The 20,858-nt window shown below is 44.1% G+C and overlaps 1 protein-coding gene across 2 annotated transcripts in view; it reads right to left on the bottom strand.

Moving 5' to 3' along the window:
* Positions 1-20,858, bottom strand: part of CASQ2 (calsequestrin 2) — a 70,604-nt gene that overhangs the window by 43,591 nt on the left and 6,155 nt on the right. For both annotated transcript variants that reach the window (XM_027535906.1, XM_027535904.1), the window contains exon 2: positions 1,109-1,193. In XM_027535906.1, coding sequence (XP_027391707.1) covers positions 1,109-1,193 — 85 coding nt within the window. The remainder of the gene's footprint in view (positions 1-1,108; positions 1,194-20,858) is intronic.

The following is a 20,858-nucleotide window of genomic DNA, read 5'->3' as shown; positions in this document are numbered from 1 at the left end:
GCAATTCTCTAAGATAATGAACTTTCATATATATCTGAAGGTGTTTACTGAACCACCGCTAATCTTTTTCTGTATTTTGTGATTACTACTCCCAATCCAATTAACCTTTCTTTAAAGGTCCTGTTTTATAACCTCCTGCTCTCTTTTACTTGCCATCCTTCACTGGTGATGCAGAAAAAGTGAAATGGTCAGTACAGGTCCAGGGGTTTTTGCAAACCAAGGAGTAACCTATATCCTCTCTCCTTGGGATTAGCGGTGTAAGAATCTTGAAGCGCACTCGCACTTGACCGTGATGTATTGACACAGGAGATTACAACTTGCACTGTACAGTCATGTAACCATACCTCCTCTAAATCCTCCCTCTCATCCTTGGTGACAGTGCCCAGCTGGGGTTTGGCCTTCAATATAGAAACAACTGGGGCCCTAGAGTCACTACTATTAATGATATCCTTTGTAGGCTGCTTCAGCTAAGAGGTCAGGAAAGAATAGGTGATGGAAGAGGAGATTTGATCTCCCTCAAAGAGATCACAGTGTCAGTGAGGTTAGCCCCCCTCCCCTTAATTAATGTATAGTTGGTGTACAGGGTTGTGTTAGTTTCAGATGTGCAGCAAAGTGATTCAGTTATACATACATGTATTTTTCAGATTCTCTTCCCATATAGGTTATTACAAAACATTGAGTATAGTTTCCTATGCTATAAGTAGGTCCTTGTTGTTTATTTTATGTAGTGTATACATGTTACTCACAAATTCCTAATTTATGTTCCCCCATCCCCTGCCAAGAAGCTAACCTTTTAACCTTTTCTAAGAGCTGGAAATAAAGGTTTGAACCATTAGTGTCCATTTTCCCATGAAGAGACCCTCTTTCTTGTACTGATCCAAAGATATATTAAATGTCTAATGTGAAATCATTGAATTCAGTAAATTGTATTTACTTTTTGTGAAACTCTTCCCTAAGCTAAGACTAAGCTGTACAAGGTCATTTTATATTTATTTAAAAACAAGTCTAGTTATCATGCAAGAAAAAAAATGACTGTACCTTTTTTTTTTTTTTTGCAAAACACATTTGTTTCTTCGTGATATATATATATATAAAAAATCACATTTACCCAATTTCTTGGCAAGCTTGGCTTCTTTCTTGGCATCCACCATCACAAAGCCTATATCTTTGTGTTCCAGGACCTGGGCCACAAGCTGAAGGGAAAGACAAGTAGGAGAGTAAGTGAGTCAAGGGTAGCAAGACTAGAAAATACCATGGGACACTATTTTGATATGTTGACAAGATTTCTTTCCATACTTCCTGTTACTCTGTGACCAATTCAAGAAGCAATGTAGAGATTCTGTGTTTATACCCTTAGGAGAAGGATGATTCAGCAGAATTCCCAGAAACAAGGAGAGACGAATGCGAGAGCCAGAGCTCAGCTTTGGAAGACCACACCCATTGTTGCACACCCTTCTCTGCCCTCGGGGTAGATAAAATTTGAGTTGGGAGAATGCAGAATCAGAAAGGAGACAAAGAGAACTGGGTACCAACAGATTCCTACTAAGGGGCCTGAAGCCCATCCCCAGCCACTGGGGTTTGGCAGGGTCATGAGAGATGCCAGATAGGCTGAGGGACCTTAGAATAAAGGAGACCAGTGTCCCCAGTACCCAAGACAGTCTTCAAATCCCTTTACCCCATGGACTTGAGGAGTAGGAATGTCCATTGAGGGTATCTGGTAAAATGACCTGTGATGACCTCTGAAGTTCTCCTGCTTCCAGCTGAGAGGAAGCACGAGCAGAGTACCTGGGTGGACTCAGAGCCTCAAAGGTGAAGAGGGTGCAACAGTGTCACGTGGACCCATGGCTGGACTGGGTGGACACCAGCCTACCTGCTGACACCAAGCACAAGACTGGCATCATGTTAAGCTCCCTGAAACTTAGATATGAGAAAGTAGTGTTCAGTTGCTCAGTCGTATCTGACCCTTTGCTACTCTGTGGACTAACTATAGCCTACCAGGCTCCTCTGTCCACAGGATTCTCCAGGCAAGAATACTGGGGTGGGTTGCCATTTCCTCGTCCAGAGATAAGGAATTAGAGAGACCCTCAATTGACTGAGATCTAATTCCTGCCATATGGCTGAATGGAGGCTTAGAATAGAGTGGGGAAGCTCCCAGAAAGATCATGAAATATTAATATTACATTTCTTTATTTAAAATTTTAAAAAAGATAATTGCAGATTAACATGCAGTTGTAAGAAATAGTACGGAGAGATCACTCATACATTTTACCCAGGTTGCCGCCAAAGTAACATCTTGCAAAACTAGAATACGGTATCAAAACTGGATATTGGTATTTATATAGTAAAGATACAGAAGATTTCCAGAACAATGAGGATCCTTCATGTTGTCTTCTTATAGTCACATCCACTTGCTTCCACCATCATCCCCTCCCTAACCTCGGCAACCGCTGATGGCATCACCAAGTCAATGGACATGAATTTGAGCAACTCTGGGAGATAGTGAAGGATGGGGAAGCCTGGTGTGCTACAGTCCATAGGGTCACAAAGAGTCGGACATGACTTAGTGACTGAACAACAACATGTTCCCATTTTCTGTAATCTTTTCATTTCAAGAATGTTATATAAGTTGAATCATATCATATGCAACCTTTGAGGTTGTTTTTATTTACTCATATTTCTCTGGAGATTCATCCAGATTCTTGGGTGTATTAATAGATCATTCTTTTGTATAACTGAGCAGTATTTCCATATTATGGAGGTACCACAGTTTCTTCAATTATTCATCCACTGGAGAACATCTGGGCTGTTTCAAGTTTTGGGCTATTATGAGTAAAGCTGCTGGAAACATTCATATACAGGTTTTTGTGTGAAGGTTAGTCTTAATGTCTTTAGGAAAAAATACTCAGGAATGCAATTGCTGGGTTGCATCATAATTGCATGTTTAATTTTTAAAGAAACTGCTGTTTGAGTGGCTATACCACTTTATATTCGGGCTGCTGCTAAGTCGCTTCAGTTGTGCCCGACTCTGTATGACCCCATAGACAGCAGCCCACCAGGCTCCCCTGTCCCTGGGATTCTCCAGGCAAGAACACTGGAGTGGCTTGCCATTTCCTTCTCCAATGCATGAAAGTGAAAGTGAAAGTAAAAGTAAAGTCGTGTCTGACTCTTAGTGACCCCATGGACTGCAGCCTACCATGCTCCTCCATCCATGGGATTTTCCAGGCAAGAGTACTGGAGTGGGTTGCCATTGCCTTCTCCCAATAGCAATGTAGGGATGAGGAATCCAGTTCTTCTGCATCTTTGCCAACACTTGGTGTTGTCACTTTTTAATTTTATATGTGTAGTGAAGTCTCATTATGGTTTTAATGCATTTCCCTAATGGCTAATGATGATGAATACGTTTTCATGTACTTGCCATCAGTATGCTCTCTTCTATGAAATACCTGTTCATGTCTTTTGTCTATTTTCCAAATAGATTATTTTTGATAGCTGAGTTTTGAGAGCTCTTTAAATATTAGTCCTCTGGAGAAGGAAATGACAACCCACTTCAGTGTCCTTGCCTGGAAAATTCCATGGATGAAGGAGCCTGGCAGGCTATAGTCCATGAGGTCACAAAGAGTCGGACACAACTGAGTGACTTCACTCACTTTTGTTGGATGTGTGGTGTGCAAATATTTTCTTCCACCCTGAAGCTTATCTTTTCATCCTTCTAATAGGGTCTTTCTCACAATAAAAGTTCTTGATTTTAATGAAGTCATATTTATCAGTTTTCCCATTTATGGATTGCACTTTTGGTGTTAAGTCTAAGGACTGTTTGCCTAATCCTGTATCCTGAAATTTTTTTCCATTTTTTCCCTAACAGTTTTATTATTTTCTTTTGTTGTTGTTTCCTGTGGCTTGAGGGATCTTAGTTCCTTAGCCAGGGATTGAACCTGGACCATGGCAGTAAAAGCACTGAGTCCTAACCACTAGACTGCCAGGGATCTCCCTAGTTTTGGAATTTTAATTTTACATGTAAGTCCATGATCTGTTTTGAGGGTTGTGTGTGTGTGTGTGTGTGTGTGTATTTTTAACCAATGGTGTCCAGCTGTTCCAGCACCATTTGTTCAAAGGGCTATCTCCTGCTGTAACTTCTCTATTTGCCTGTTCATTCTTCCCTTCTTGACCTCCTATGCTCTCTGTTCTCTTTCTTTCTCTCTAGCTCCTAATCACTCCTTTCATCTAAGGCCAAGGATATTGGGCAGAAGCACAGAAAGCTGCTCTGCGGAGTCCCTCTGGTGACTGGAGGTGGAGGGGCAGGTAACAAATGCCTCCTCCACCCCACAGACAGTTTTCTCTTCTTTCTTGAATTTTGGCTGAGACTAGGGAAGGCTTAGGAAGAAAGATATCATCAGTGTTTATATTATGACTCATCTTGAGCGTCCCTGTAAAGCTTAAAGAGGCCTGTCTTTCTGCAGAGTCACTTGGCTTTAATCTATTGCATTCAGTTTATTAGACAAGATCATTTTTTAGTTTTCTGGTGTTCAGTGCAAGCTACTTTGTCCTGTTTAGTGCTATCAATACGTTAACTGAAATGCTCCCTTTCTATAATTAAAAATGAATGATGATGAGACCTGATGGCTTTGTGATATTAGACGGTTTCCCTATTTCTAAAGTGTGAGCCTCTAACAGTGGTTCTTAAACCTGGAACACTGGGTAAAATGGGGCTTCCTGGCCTTCACTCCACAAGTAGAGAATAGAGCTGGGGTGGAGCTCAGGAGAAAATATTTTCATAAACCACACCACCACACCCCATGATTCTGACGCAGCAGATCCTGTACCACATTCTCAAAAACACTGCTATAAATGGTTGTCAGTTCATCCAAAAGTGATGTGGCGTGGTGTTTTCCAACTGTGACCCACGGGCCATGCTCAGCCCTGTTGGTTGCTTCATCTTAAGTGTAGGAGAGAAATAGTATTAATAGTAAGAGTTTTCAAGATTAACTCTGAGAATTACAGAGAATTTAATTCCGACCTCTCCTAGGCATATACCACCACATTTTATTGGTTTTTAAGTAGATGCCAAGGTGCCTTGCCTAGGCTTGTAAAGCATGACATTCTCATTACTTATTGATATTGATATATGACAATTGAAGATACGTGAGTGGAAGGTGCTATCGCAGACAAAGTCAGTTCTGTTTTTTTATGGTTTTCTGTTTAAGCCACAGCCAGTTACTGTTCTAGGCACAGATGAGGAGACAGACGCTGGCAGCCACAGATGGGTCAGGAACCGTGCTAGCTAAGACCTGTCCACCTTCTCCTTGGCACCCTCTGCACAATCCGTGAGGGGTCCTGTCACTCTCGCCTCCTACCCTGATTAGGCCCAAAGCCTGCACACTTGAGCTCTGTCATCACCTCCATCAGCCCTAGCAAGCACCCTTCTTGGGCCTGAGCCAGGGGTGGCCAAGGCTGGCAGCCACCCAAGAGAGAGCCATGAGACTGGGCTGGGGGAGAAAGGGCGCAGTGAAAGACTGGGGCCTTCTGGGCTGACTCTTGACATGGCCATTCTCCCCAGGATCAAGAGCCCCTGCTGAGCTGATGGGGCGGGCCAGACATTGTCTGCCTCTCCTACTCAGCTTAATCTCCACCATTGCTCTGCTCTTATATCTCCAGCTCATGTTTTCCATTCTCCATTCTTCCGTAGCCCAGTCTCACTGAGCTCTCTCAGGTTGCTGCCAGCCTGGCCTTGGCTGCAAAGGCCAGCTCCAGACTCATCTTTGACTCCAGTCTCTTTTCTGTGAATTCCAATAGCCCGTTATAGGGACACAGCACTCTGGCACTTATTTTGCAGTCATTAGAGTTCTATATTGTGCATCTTTCCTCCCTAAGGAAAAAAATGCTGATTCTGTGCTTCTTTTGTATCTCATAGAATTCCCTAGAGACACTCAGCATACTTTGGATGAATGGACTGGCCCAAGCACTTCATAAGTTTAAGAGACTTTTGAGCCAAAAGAAGAAGAGTAAATTACACCCTGTTACCAATTACAGGGATGCTTCCCTCATAGCTCAGCTGGTAAAGAATCTGCCTGTGATGAGGGAGACCTGGGTTTGATCCCTGGGTTAGGAAGATCCCCTGGAGAAGGGAAACGCTACCCACTCCAGTATTCTGGCCTGGAGAATTCCATGGACTGTATAGTCCATGGGGTCACAAAGAGTTGGACAGGACTGAGCGACTTTCACGTCACTTCACTTCACAGTGATTAAAAGTTACAACCACCCGGAGGAGAAAAGATAGAGTCAGTGTGTCTCCCAAATTTCCAGAAGACCAGAACGCTGTTTTCAGATTAGACTCTAGTTTTCTCATGTTGACTTCTGGCTCTGTCTGTTTTGTTGATTGGTTGGTTGGTTACTTCTCAGATGGTCTTGCCACCTGTCCATCCTAGAGAATGAAGTTGTCTCTTATCAGTTGGTATGTGTAGCCGCTGGGCATGAGTGCAGTTCCAGAAACATTGATTTGTTTGACCATTGCTGATTCTTTTAAGTACAGAAACAACTTTATATAAAAAAATCATATTAAATAATATGCATGTCAACAGCAAAATTGTAGATATTTATAGTATGTGTTTTTAAAATTTTGCATCATATAGGTATTTATTATACTATTGTTACCTCTGTAATGATGTGGTTGAAGTAGATCTCATCTTTAAATGAATAAATGACCCAGAGATAATATATCCAAGTGGTTAAGAGTATACAGCTTGGCATCAGAGACCTGGATTCCTGACTTGGTCCTTGCTATGACTCAGCTGTAAAGTATGGGGAGTACCAATATCTGTTTCATAAGGCTGTTCTGAAGAAGAGTAAATGAGATGATGCCTGTGAACGCCTTGACACAGTTTTTGGCATCAGTAAGTGCTTAATAAATGTTATATTTTCTTCTTACTATGATGACAGCTTGAAAGGGTCAACTGTGCCAATTAAGAAATACCAACGCCTAATGTATGGTGATGGCAAGAAGACAATAATTATTAATTGAGGACCTACTATGATCAAGGTGCCCTGTGAAACAAAAGTGCAAGACACATTCCATAGTCAAGGAGTTTGTGATGTCACTAGAGAGGAAGCTAATGAAAAATTAGCTGATAGGAATAACTGTAATATATAGCAGAGCTATATGTAACCTTGTTCTGTATTTTCCAAGTCTCCCGTAAATATGTTATTGTACTTTCATAAGTTTAAAAAATAAAAATTAAAACAAAAAAAAATTAGCTGATAGATGTTGAAGAACTAAGACAGAAAATAAGGGCTCTGGAGCCAGAGCAAGAGAGTTCATGGGCAGGGAGTCAATCATACAGAGCTTTGAAAGTGATGCGAAGGAGTGTGGATTTAGTTTCCACATACTCAGGATGAAATCTCAAATCCCTGACATGACCACAAAGGCCCTCACAGTTTGGCCCAGCTGCCTCTCCAGCCTCATTTGGGGCCACTCTGCCTCTTACTGACCCATCATTTTCAGTTCCTCAAAACAGCGAGTTCTCTCCTGGATCAGGAAGTCTTTGCCCAGGATCACCTCATTTAGCTGTGCTCCCAAGTCCTAGGGCAAGGCACGGACTGCAGCTGCCTGTGGGGACACCTTGATCTATTCACACAAAGACACTCAACATGCTCCTCTACTGTGCATGCTCTCTCCTCTTTCTAGAAGATCCTTCCCTCCACTCCTATTTCTCCTCGAAGTCTACACATTAATGTCAGTAGCTCAAAGGGCACTTCCTGACTCCCTGGTGCTCTTTCTGAACTGGGTCTGAACTGGGTGCTCTTTCTGCCTTTGTCCGTAGTGCTTTGCCTTCACAGTCCTTTCCCAGTTTGTATCAATAAGTACACATTCACTGTATGATCGTTTGTCTGTCAACTATCTGCATGTGAGCCTGTGAGCTCCATGTCCCTGCCTGTTTTTCTCTATGTACTATCTCCAGCACCGAGTATAGAACCTGAGAAGAGGAGAGTTAAAAACAAAACAGAATGAAACATTAGTTTATTAAATAAATAAATGGAAGAAAGAAGGGAGGCCAGCTAGACCTTGAGAGGGGAGGTGTGTCTGAATAGGCAGAGGAGAGCTGCACCGACATCTGAGGAAGAAAAAACTGGCACAAATGTTTTTGAAGGCTTGGAGGGGCAAATGCACAGGGTGAGTGAAAGGGAAGAGGCTTCTGTTCTCAGGTAGAGGGCTTCTCAGGGGAGCTGGAAGGAGTAGTGTGCTTAAGGCATGCTAGAGAAAGAGTGCGAAGGACTTTGAACATTAGGACCGGCAGTTCTGATGTGGAAGATGCTTGAGTAGAAGAACAGTATGGTTAATTTGAGTTTGGGGAGGGTTGATCTGAGGGCATAGACCAGATAGATAGGAAAGTGGAAGGGAAGGCGACCAGTCGGGAGGCCGCTGCTAGAGTCTCAGTGGGAGATGTCAGGTCTCCAGCGAAGGCAGCAGATGAAGCAGCCTGTGAAATGAAGTTAGAAGCTGAGAATCAGTCAGACTGGTAACCATTGTATGGTTTTGGAGAATTGGGGAAAGTAGGGGAAACCAAGGAGTGGAGGAGGCAAGACGATTCCAAGGTCTCCAGCCAGGGAACAGAGTGGAAGACAAACAGAGACGTCAGGAGGGCACACCAGAACCACGAACGAGCTTCTCAGCTTGGATTTAGATGCAATGAGTTCATGGCCGTGGAAATCCAGGCAGCAGTCGGAGGCGCCAACCTGGAGTGTGGGGGAGAGGTTTCGAAGGACCTCTGCAAGTGAGTGGTGACGGTATAAGGAGAGTGTACGAGAAAACCACAGGGTCGAGGACTGGCCGCCTTGTAGCAGGTGAGAAAAGGAGGCTGCCTGGAGGCAGAGAGGTGTGTGGGAGAAGCAGGAGGACAAGGGACGCAGTGCCAGGATTCCATAGTCACAGAAGCTCGAGAACAAGCAGGTGGTCAGATCAAGTGTTGCAGAGAGTCCCCAGAGATGGGACCACTATTGAGGTCTCTCCTTTCAGGATGACCTTTAGAAAGGAGCTGGGCTGGAAGCCAAAGCACTGAGAGCGAGGCCAATGAGTGGGTGGCAGGGTCTCAGTAGAGCAGGTGTAGATCACTTGCTCAAGAAGTTTGCTATGAAAGGAAGGGAAACTAACACAGCAGCCCCCAGGGCCACGCTCCCTTTGGCCTCAGAGGACTGGCACGTGAGGTGCCCTGTCTATGTGTGTCCCTCCAAGTCCAGTCCCTTTGTAGGACATCTCAGCCCTGATCCAGGGACCAACGGGGAGAAAGTTCTGTTTCTCAAGAATTGTCCTCCTGGAGGAGAAAGACGAATTTGCTTCATTGTCAGAAGAAGGTGGGGTAGCAGGGACAAGGGGCTGCTTACCTACTGAAGGGAGCTGAAGGGGCTCACTTTCTGCATGGTCAAGAATCTGAAAAAGAATCAAGGTCTGAGAAGTATGGGGGGATATGTCACAGATCTTCGCTCCAAGTGAGTGTCCCTCAGGCCAGCCATTAAAAATACCCTGGCGGCAACCCTGCTCTCTCCATGGAAGCCAAGAGCCAAGTGGCTCTTCTCAACCACCATCCCTGATACCATCTGGCCACATGTCAAGCAACTCCACTACTGTGCGCGTCCTCCCCTGAAACCGGAGAGCTGACGTTTATCTCCAGTAAGCTCCTGTCACCTTCCACCACCCTCGGATGAGGCCTGGGCTATGTATAGCTGGGGGCTTGGCACGTAATGTGTCCAAGCAGGAGGCAGGTGAGAGAGGGGGACCACTATTTTATGAGCTGAACACTGGGGCCTTTTGGGGCTGGACCTGGTGGCTTCTAAAAGAGCCTTGAGGGAAAGTGGCGGGGGGCGGGGGGGGCGGCAATGTTGATTATTTTTATTGGCACTTTTGAACTATCACCTTGGTCAGAGCCAAGGAAAAAACCCAAAGGTCACTGCTGTGTGTTCATTCCACTCCGCCACATTGACAAGCAGTATTTAACAATAAAAATAACATCTATCGAGTGTTCACTGTACACCAGATACTGCTCCAACACCTCACATGAGTGATCTCATTGAATCTTCACAAAACTCACATGAAGTATAAGTTCAAGATGATGAAACAGAGGCACAGAGAAGCTAACCAACTTGCCCAGAGCCACACAGCGCTCAAGTGATCTGGGATTCCAGCCATGACTCTCTGGCTCCAGGGCCCAAACTTGCATCGATTACATTCTGCTCCCTTCACATGGGCCTCAGAGGGACCTGGGCCCCAATCCTGGCGCCACTGCTTATCAGCTGTGAGACTCTGGGCAGGTCACACTTCTCTGATCTCAATTTTCTACCCTGAAAAGATGAGATCTAATTCTTGCAGGAGTACTATGTATTCAAGCGCTTATGAATGTTTGTTCCCTAGAAATTCACTGCAGGGCAACCCCATTACACTAAGCTAGTGGTTCTTGAACCTGAGCCTGCATCAGTATTACCTGCAGGGAAGCCTTGTAAGAACACAGATTGCTGGGTCCACCCCGGAATTCCCAACTCAGGAGGCCTGGGAGGGGCCCCATGAATTTACATGTCTGACAGGGTCCAGGAGACACCCATGCTGCTGGTCCCAAGTTCACACACTGAGAACCACTGCTCTACAACGGTCTCCAACATACAAGCACAATCTCCCTGTATAGCATTTGTGATGTCCAAAATGGCTGATTAAGGAAGGCTGTTCCTGAGCCAGGTTTCTGTTTTTTTCATACTAAAAATATTATTGCAGTGGGATTTTTTTTTGAAATGGATTTGACTGACCTAGGGACCAGGCCATGCACTTTTCCAATTTTTCTCAGCAGAGTTCTCAAGAGCCTGTGAAAAAGCAGTCTGGCAGCTCAAATGCCCACACTCTCTGGTAGCCCTCTCCTTTGGACAAGTCCCACTGAGTATCCATCATGTTCCTGCAGCTGGGGAGACACTGTCCCTTTTCTAACTATACCTTCCATAGGTTGGTGCACCTAATGAAAAAGGGAGAAATAAAGGCGGAGGGAAGGCGGGGGGCTGCAGTCAATGGAGAGACCTTCTAAATGTAAAATGATGGCAGACAAGCCTCTACGCCTCATCTCCCCAGTGCTGCTGCTGCTGCTGCTGTCACTTCAGTCGTGTCCGACTCTGTTCGACCCCATAGACGGCAGCCCACCAGGCTCCCCCATCCCTGGGATTCTCCAGGCAAGAATACTGGAGTGGGTTGCCATTTCCTTCTCCAATGCATGAAAGTGAAAAGTGAAAGTGAAGTCACTCAGTCGTGCCCGACTCTTAGCGACCCCATGGACTGCAGCCTACCAGGCTCCTCCATCCATGGGATTTTCCAGGCAAGAGTACTGGAGTGGGGTGCCATTGCCTTTTCCCCATCTCCCCAGTAGCGAACATTAAAAAGCAGAAGAGAAGTCTGCTGCTGCTTGGCTAAACTTTGCGAAATGTCTGACTAGTGTTTATTTTGATGAACTCTACTAATGACAACAAATAACACAGACAGCTAACCTGAGAGTTCGTTTTCAAGGTGCTTTCACATAACAAATTCTAGAACAGTCCTTTCCTGAGCACCAGACGTGGGCTGTTTACTTTACACACACCCCTCCTTTCTCTTCAGAGGAACCCTGGGATGAGGGGACAGTGGTCTTTATTCTACAAAGGGAGAGGCTCGGCCTTCAAGAACTCAGTCCACCATACCGTTGCAAAGACTCAGACCCACAGAGTTTCTGTCCTAAGTCTGTGCTTCTTATGTTGCCAGGACATGGTGTGGGCTGCAGTTTATGGGTTGCATCTACTTTTTATTTTGGGTTTGGGAAATGCTCTCAGTGTGTGTGGCCAGACTAAGGAAGTCTTGGGGTGCTGAGCCCAGGGCTGTGTATGGTCGAGGAGGGTGAAGGAGTGTCTGCTGGCCCGTCTTCTTGCCCAGCGCACGGCAGATGGTGAGGAGAGGCCTGCTGGCATGGGGCACCGGGCAGCAGGCGGACGCTCCTGGAACAGGCTCTCTGGGCACTGAGGAGCGGCTGTGGCCTGCCCAGCCCATTACTCGGCAAGACGGTGCACTGGCCATGTTCCTGCGTGTCTGTCCAAAGAGAAATGGCTTATCTGAATCGAACCACATCCAGCCCACAGAAGAGGGAACCTCAGAAGCTTCGTTGTACAGGTGCAGACTTCGTGGGGACTGGCTTTTTTGATAAAACCTTTTATTTTTTGGCAGTAAATCCTATTTTTATTTTTTTAAAATTGAAGTAGAGTTGATTTACAGGGTTGTGTTAGTTTCAGGTATGCAGCAAAGTGATTCAGTTATACAGGTATATGACGTGTAATATATAACACACACGCACGCATATTCTTTTTCAGATTCTTTGGAACAAATCATCTCAGATTCTAAGGCTGAGCTGATAATTATGCAAAAATACTCCACACCAAGCAGTGAAGTTACAACTGCAAGAAAATAGGGCAGCTGCTTTTAAAGAAAAATGTTGTGATTCTGAAACAGATTTTGTTTGTTTGTGTGTTACTGCTTTACGCTAGAGTAGTCCTTATAGTCGGAGAAGGCAATGGCACCCCACTCCAGTACTCTTGCCTGGAAAATCCCATGGATGGAGGAGCCTGGTGGGCTGTAGTCCATGGGGTCGCTGAGAGTCGGACACAACTGAGCGACTTCCCTTTCACTTTTCACTTTCATGCATTGAAGAAGGAAATGGTAACCCACTCCAGTGTTCTTGCCTGGAGAATCCCAGGGATGGGGGAGCCTGGTGGGCTGCCGTCTATGGGGTCGCACAGAGTTGGACATGACTAAAGCGACTTAGCAGCAGCAGCAGCAGCAGTCCTGGTCTCGCATGTCTCCATTTAGAAATGTATAACTTTGTGAGGAGGTCTACCTCAAGAATCCAATGACTAGCTATCCTGTTTGGCCTTGAATATTATTGAGGGCTGTTGGGGGGTGTGAAGAGTGAGAGAAGAAGGTTCCAATGGTCTAAAACCTTCTAAATCAACAGTGTATTTGCCATTTTGTGAAATCTCTATCTCCCTGTTAATTCTGTATGGAAGAAAGAATTGAACTGTAATCAACTCAGTCCACACTTTGAGCATTTCTTGTCTTTTCACATCTCACCCCAGGCTCTAGTTTTATCGCTGAGAAGTGCTCAGCAAACACACATCTCTTTGGAGAAGCGCAGTTCAAGAGTGAGCCTGGGCATCCATCTTCTGAGAGCTCTGGCTCTACATGAGGACTTACTCTCAAAGCCAAACCAAAATAAGCCTGACCTCATCTGAGTTTTCAGAGTGCAGCAGGTGCAAGTGTGGAGAACGCCGTCTTTGGGCAGTGAACAGTTGGAAGAAATACCTGAATCCTGTGCATGTTGCTATTCTCTGCCCAGTGTTCCCACATCAACCCATCTGTGGATTCACTTGCCTCCAGAAATTTCATTTTGCCTTCCTCTCTTGAGGTTTAGAAATGCAACCACTGGGACATTTGCCAGTGCTAAATAGGTTTGAAGGCAATGACAGCCTTAGAGAGCCCTGAGGTTTATGCCCGTGCCATGTATGTGTTTTGGACTCAGAGTCCCATGGTTTAAAAAAAAAACCTGTTTTACTCACATTTCAGCAGGATTAAGTGAGGATGACAAGCAGTTCCCTGAATCTGACAGATTCAGTTTAATTTTTCATCTTCCTACTGAATCTCTTTTTAAAAATTGATTTAATTTTTAAAAGATATCAAAGAGAAATATATTTCCAATATGCGCAATGTATCCATAATTCCTTGCCTTTTTCTTTTCTCTCCATCCACCCCTCCACCCACCTACCCAACATTTATTAAATACCAAGTAGATGTTAAGCATTAGTCCCTTTACACACACTTCAGTTCAACACATAGTCCAGCTATGAAATTAAACACTGCTCAAATGTGAATGAAAATCCCAAATTCAAATTAGAGACGCTTGTCTTTTTGCAAGTTGGCACTGCTTACAAACAAGAAGCAACCCCTTTATGCTATTTCTCGGTGTAGTGAAAGGAACATGATGTTTGGAGACAAAGAGATGTGAATTCAAATTCTGCTTCATGCTGTGCCATTTTCTAGCTTTGTGACTTTGGGCAATTTCTACTCAACTCTAGGGAATCATTTCTTTGTACATAGTGTGAGAATATGTTGTAAGAATTTAACAGAATGACATATGTAAAGCACCCATACTGGACATGTTTTACAGTAAGTTCGTACCAGTAGTAAGTGTGATTTCCCTAGTCCTTCCTCTTCTGTTCATTTAACATTCCTTCAACAAGCACTGCTGAGAGACCACGCTGAGTCAGACACTGGCCTAGGTGCTGGGGTGCAGCAATGAAGAGAGCAAAGTATCTGCCTCTGTGGGTGCTGCACGCTATAACCATCTCGAACACTATGCACTATGTCTGCCAAGTGCTATGGAGAAGAATAAAGTAAGGTTGAAGGGATAAGGGGGTGCTTGGAGTGTGTGATTTATAGAGGTGGTCATGGACGTGAGTTCTTTCATAAGATGACACTTAAGCATAGACCTAAAGGAAGTGAGTTCTTATCATCAACAAAAGACCAACCCCTGAGTTATCAGAACCATGTCATCTGCACTTCCTAAGTAAGCAGTGCATGAACATTTGACAAATAAATTAAAGAATGAATATTTCTATTGGGGTGTTCACAACGCTTGAGTACGTGCGTGTGTACTCAGTTGTGTCTGACTCTTTGTGACCCCATGGACTGTAGCCTGGGATTTTTCAGACAAGAATACTGGAGTGGGCTGCCATTTCCTCGTCCAGGGATCTTCCCAACCCAGGGATCAAACCCAACTCTCCTGCGTTGTGAGGCGAATTCTTTACCTCTGATCCACCAAGGAAGCCCAGAACTTAGTTCCACATTACAGAACACTCATCAGTTTGCTCTGAGCAGCTTTCTTATACTTTCCTGTTAAATACGCTAACATCTTAGTGTCCCATATTCATATACCTCCAGGGTGCTCAAATTTGTCATCTCTTTTGGAGAAAAGGGCAGTATGACAAGGCAACCAAATAGATGCTTTTCCTCCCTTTCTGAGGGTAAATCCTGGACCTTGACCTGAGATTCCTTAGAAAGGCACCTTCTGATCTGGCCTTAGAAACCCTTGTAACTCTCCTGGAAACCTCTCAAGGAGGGGGAAGCATCACATGAGCCCAGATTCTCTCCTTCTAAGGAGGTCCAAGTATTAATCACTGATGGTGTGACTGAGGAGACCATGGGAGAAGACTGGGAGACCTAGCTGAGTCCCAGAGCAGACCTGAATCCCTGCAGCCCCAGACCAAGTTAATATCCCATCAATTCTCCAAATCAGAGGAATGCTGACAGGTCCATTGTCATTCAGGAGAGTCAGCAGGCCAAAGGTCAAGCAGATACAACATGATTCTGGGCATCTGGAAAATTTCTCCAATCCAACAGACCAGTACGGTGCTTTGAAAACTTTCACATACCTATGAATCACCAAAGGATCCTGTTGAAATGTAACAAGTATTCAGGTGATACCATTGCTGCTGCTGTGGTCTGCCGACCAAATTTTGAGCATCAGGCCTCAAGTGGTCCACAAACTTGGCTGCACATTAGAATCACCCAGGGAGCTTTTAGAAGCTAGCACCTGGGTATCATCCCTTCCCCCATGACCAATTAAATCAGTGTCTAGGGGAATAAGACCCAGAAGCATTATTATGAAAAAGCTAGTGAAGATGACAGATTTCAGCTGAGCTATATAAATCCTAAAAGATGATGCTGTTAACAAGTTGCACTCAATATGCCAGCAACTTTTGAAAACTCAGCAGTGGCCATAGGACTGAAAAAGGTCAGTTTTCATTCCAATCCCAAAGAAGGGCAATGCCAAAGAATGTTCAGACTACTGCATAATTTCACTCATTTCACATGCTATAATGCTCAATTTCCTTCAAGCTAGGCTTCAACAGTACGTGAATGGAGAACTTCCAGATGTACAAGCTGGATTTAGAAAAGGCAGAGAACCAGAGATCAAATTGCCAACATCTGTTGGATCATAGGAAAAGCAAAGGAATTCCAGAAAAACATGTACTTCTGCTTCATAGACTACACTGAAGCCTTTGACTGTGCAGATCACAACAAACTGTGGAAAATTCCTAAAGAGATTGGAATACCAGACCACCTGATCTTCCTCCTGAGAAACCTGTATGCTGTTCAAAAAGCAACAGTTAGAACTGGGCATGGAACAACGGACTGGTTAAAATTGGGGAAGGAAAATATCAAGGCTGTATATTGTCACCCTGCTTATTTAAATTATATGCAGAGTACATCATGCAAAATGCAAGGCTGGATGAAGCACAAGCTGGAATCAAGATTGCTGGGAGAAATATCAATAACCTCAGATACAAAGATGACACCACCCTAATGGCCAAAAGCAAAGAGGAACTAAAGAGACTACTGATGAAGTTGAAAGAGGAAAGTGAAAAAGCTGGCTTAAAACTCAACATTCAAAAAACTAAGATCATGGCATCTGATCCCATCACTTCACTTCAAAGCAAATACATGGGGGGTGAAAATGAAAACAGTGAAAGACTTTATTTTCTTGGGCTCCAAATCACTGCAGACAGTGACTGCAGCCATGAAATTAAAAGACGCTTGCTCCTTGGAGGAAAAGCTATGACAACCTAGACAGCGTATAACAAAGCAGAGATATTATTTGCAGGGAAAAGTTTGTTTAGTCAAAGCTATGGTTTTTCCAGTAGTCATATACGGATGCGAGAGTTGGACCATAAAGAAGGCTGAGAGTTGGACCATAAAGAAGGCTGAGAGTTGAAGAATTGATGCTTTTGAACTGGTGCTGGAGAAAACTCTTGAGAATCCCTTGGACTGCGAGGAGATCAAACCAGTCAGTCCTAAAGAAAATCAACCCTGAATTTTCATTGGAAGGACTGATGCTAAATCTGAAGCTCCAGTACTTTGGCCACCTGATGGGAAGAGCTGACTCATTGGAAAAGATCCTGATGCTGAGAAAGATGGAGGGCAGAAGGAGAAGGGGGTAACAGAAGATGAGATGGTTGGATAGCATCATCGACTCAATGGACATGAGTTTGAGCAAGCTCTGAGAGATGGTGAAGGACAGGGAAGCCTGGCGTGCTGCAGTCCATGGGGTAGCAAAGAGTCAGACATGACTGACCGACTGAACAGTAACAAAATAGGTATTTTTTAAAACTCCTTAGGTTGAGTCCTTCGTGAAGCCAAGGTTGAGAACTACTACAACTGGCCAAGAACATGGGCTGCCTTTCAAGTGACAGGTGAAGGGAATTAACATTTGATAAGCATCAGCTGTATTTCAGGCACTCAGCATTCTACATAGATTAATTTTCTAGTAGTAACCAACATAACAAAGTAATGACACCTGACACTTGTACAGCTTCTTATAATTTATGGGGACTTTTTATTCATTTAATTCTCTTAATTCACGAAGGTAGAAAGGACATAGTCGATTTTTTTAGATGAGTAAAATGCAAAGCATATTCGTGACTTGCCCAGCTCAAATAGTAAATGGAAGAGAAGTTCAGTTACCCTGACCCATAGCTGTCTGCTTTGCCTAAATACTTCAACCTCATCTGAAGTTGGATACACGAGGATGGTCGTGCACAAGAGTCATGTCAGCAACACTGGACACACGAGAGAGTCTAAAGAGGCTTCAGTCATCTCACCAAAGATATTCTCACTGATACACAGATTGATGAGGAGACTGAGACCTGAATAGAAAAGGAAGCTCAGTCTTGACAGTCTGAAAGCAATGGCATTAAGGTACTTAGCAGAACCCAGAGGCCTGCATTGCACAGGCCTCGCTTCTTAGTTCTGCCACCGATTATGGAACCAACCTTCTCCTTCCCATAGGGCCTGATGGATGATCTGTGCTGGAATCACCTCTAAAAATTATTTGCGGAGCTTCCCTGGTGGCTCAGTGGGAAAGAATCCACCTGCCAATGCAGGAGATGGGAGTTCAACCCCTGGTCTGGGAAGATGCCACATGCCACGGAACAGCGAAGCCTCTGTGCCGCAGCTACTGATCTTGTGCTCTAGAGCCTGCCAGCCACAACGACTGAGCCCACACACTGCAACTACCAAAGCCTGCTTGCCTTGAGCATGTACAACGCAACAAGAGAAGCGGCCACAATGAGAAGCCCTCACACCTCGACGAAGAATAGCCCTGGGAGCAATGAAGACCCAGCACAGCCAAAAATAAATAAACAAAACTATTAAAAAATACAAAATACAAATTATCTGCAACTGGAAAGAGATTAATCTCCAGAATATACAAACAGGTCATGGAGCTCAATTTCAAAAAAAAAGGATAACCTAATCAAAAAATGGGCAGAAGACCTAAATAGACATTTCTCTAAAGAAGACAGAAACTGACCAAGAGGCACATGAAAAGATCCTCAACATTACCAATTATTAGAGAAATGCAAATCAAAGCTACAATGAGGTTATCACCTCCCCCTGGTCAGAATGGCCATCATCAAAAAAATCTACAAACAATAAATGCTAGAGAGGGTGTGGAGAAAAGGGAACCCTCTCACACTGTTGCTGGGAATGTAAATTGATACAGCCACTCTGGGGAACAATATGAAGCTTCCTTCAAAAACTAAAAATAGAACTACCATATGACCCAGCAATCCCCGTCCTGGGCATATGCTTGGAGAAAACCATAATTCCAAGAGACACATGCACCCCAGTGTTTATTACAGCACTGTTTACAATAGCCAAGACATGGAAGCAACCTAATGTCCATCAACAGAGGAATGGATACAGAAGATAATGGTGTATATATACAATAGAACATTACTCAGCCATACAAAGGAACAAAGAGTGCCATTTGTAGAGACTTGGATGGACCTAGAGCCTGTCTTACACAGTGGAGAACGTCCGAAAGAGAAAAACAAATATTGTTTATTAACACTGTGTGTAGAATCTAGAAAAATGGTACAGATAAACCTATTTGCAAAGCAGAAATAAAGACAGAGGTAGAGAACAAATGTATGGAGACCAAGCAGGGAAAACAGTAGTGGGATGAATTGGGAGATTGGGATTGATGTAATATATATATATGTATACCCGCTATGTATAAAATATAGAGCTAATGAGAACCTACTGTATGGCACAGGGAACTCCACTCAGTGCTCTATAGTGACCTAAACGGGAAGAAAATCCTTAAGAAAGTATATGAGTATGTATAGCTGATTCACTTTGCCGTACAGCAGAAAATAACACAACCTTGTAAAACAACTGTACTCCGATAAAAATTTTGTTTGAAAAGATAAAAAGAAAATTATTGGGAAATAGCCTGTTCCCCAGGGTTTCCTGGGTGACTTAATGGTAAAGAATCTGTCTGCAGTGTAGCAGATGCAGGAGACATGGTTTTGATCCCTGGGTCAGGCAAATCCCCTGGAGGAGCGCGTGGCAACCCACTCTAGTATTCTTGCCTGGAGAATTCCATGGACAGAGGAGCCTGGTGGGCTACAGTCCATGGGGTCACACAGAGTCGGACAGGACTGAAGCGACTGAACACACACACACACACGCACGCACGCACACACACAGCCTGTTTACCAGCAGTAGAAAATCAGTCAGAGCAGTAACCCTTACTGCTGGCAGACAGGCCATTTGCAACAATTTTTAGGTAGTGATCCTACCATTTGCTATCCAGGAGAGCCTGGGAGAGAGCCCTAGGCAGGTCATGTATGGGGATGGTAGCCCCTTTATGGTGGGCACGTCCTCATGCAAGAAGAGCAGAAAACCCTGCAGGGAAAATTCTATAGAGCAGCCCTGGGCCTCCAAACTACTGGGGCATCTGGTCAACCCAGCGGACAGCTACCAGGGTGATGTAACCATTTCTGCTTCAGGACCCTAGGTTGCCTGCCAGTACCTGCCAGTTCATCACCCTCAACAAATGAATGAAGTTTTACTTTTCATCGTGTGGAAAGCATCGCTCGTTCACCATCCATTCAGTGACTGATTCATTCACTCACTCATGCTACCGTTACTGAGAGAGAGCCTGCCTTAGCAACAGGTATGAATGAATACTGATGAACGAATATTTCTATTCATGGATTCACAGTAAGAATTTTCATGTTCTGAAACACTCACTCACTTGCCTGAGGAAAATTCCAGTAAATGTATATATTGGTTGCAGGTTGGTGTGTTTAGTTGCTCCCACAGGACTCACACAGACACATCACAAGCGAGGAACCTGAATACAGACAGACTTCTTCCTCGGGAATTGGACCCAGGCCTCTCTGATTTGGAAGCCCATTTTAGAGCACACCACCTCTCAAGCATTTCAACCCGAGAGAGGTCAGTGATGTCGGATGTCCGAGTACTTGCTCTGCAGTATTTATAGAACATGATAGGCGCAGCACTTGTTTCAAGGTGAAAGTAGAAGCTGGCAGCAAAGAAGCAAGGAGGAATCAAATTCATTGCCCGTGTCCTCGTCTTGAGTCTCTGAGTCCTGCAGTACTAATAGGGTTTGGCCAGTGAGGTATGACTACATTTGCTGACTTTGCTGAAGCTGAAGGAAATAGCATATAAAATTGCAACTCCCTTTATAATCTGAGTTGATATCTCAATAGAAAAAAATGGGGGGAAGGCATAGAAAAATAAGAAAAAATGTAAGTGTCAAATAATTTCATGAAAAAGTCAATCCAGCTAGACATCAAAGAATGTCTATTAAAACAATAAAAATAGGCAAAGATTTTTAAAACCCAAAAAATTGTGCCAGTATCCAAAAATAGAGAAATTCTGTAATGGCCTATATGGGAAAAGAATCTGAAAAAGAGTGGATATACGTTTATGTTTAACTGATTCACTT

The sequence above is a fragment of the Bos indicus x Bos taurus genome, chromosome 3, assembly GCF_003369695.1.
Source record: "Bos indicus x Bos taurus breed Angus x Brahman F1 hybrid chromosome 3, Bos_hybrid_MaternalHap_v2.0, whole genome shotgun sequence".
Taxonomy (NCBI): domain Eukaryota; kingdom Metazoa; phylum Chordata; class Mammalia; order Artiodactyla; family Bovidae; genus Bos; species Bos indicus x Bos taurus.
This window is presented reverse-complemented; position numbering and strand designations above follow the sequence as displayed.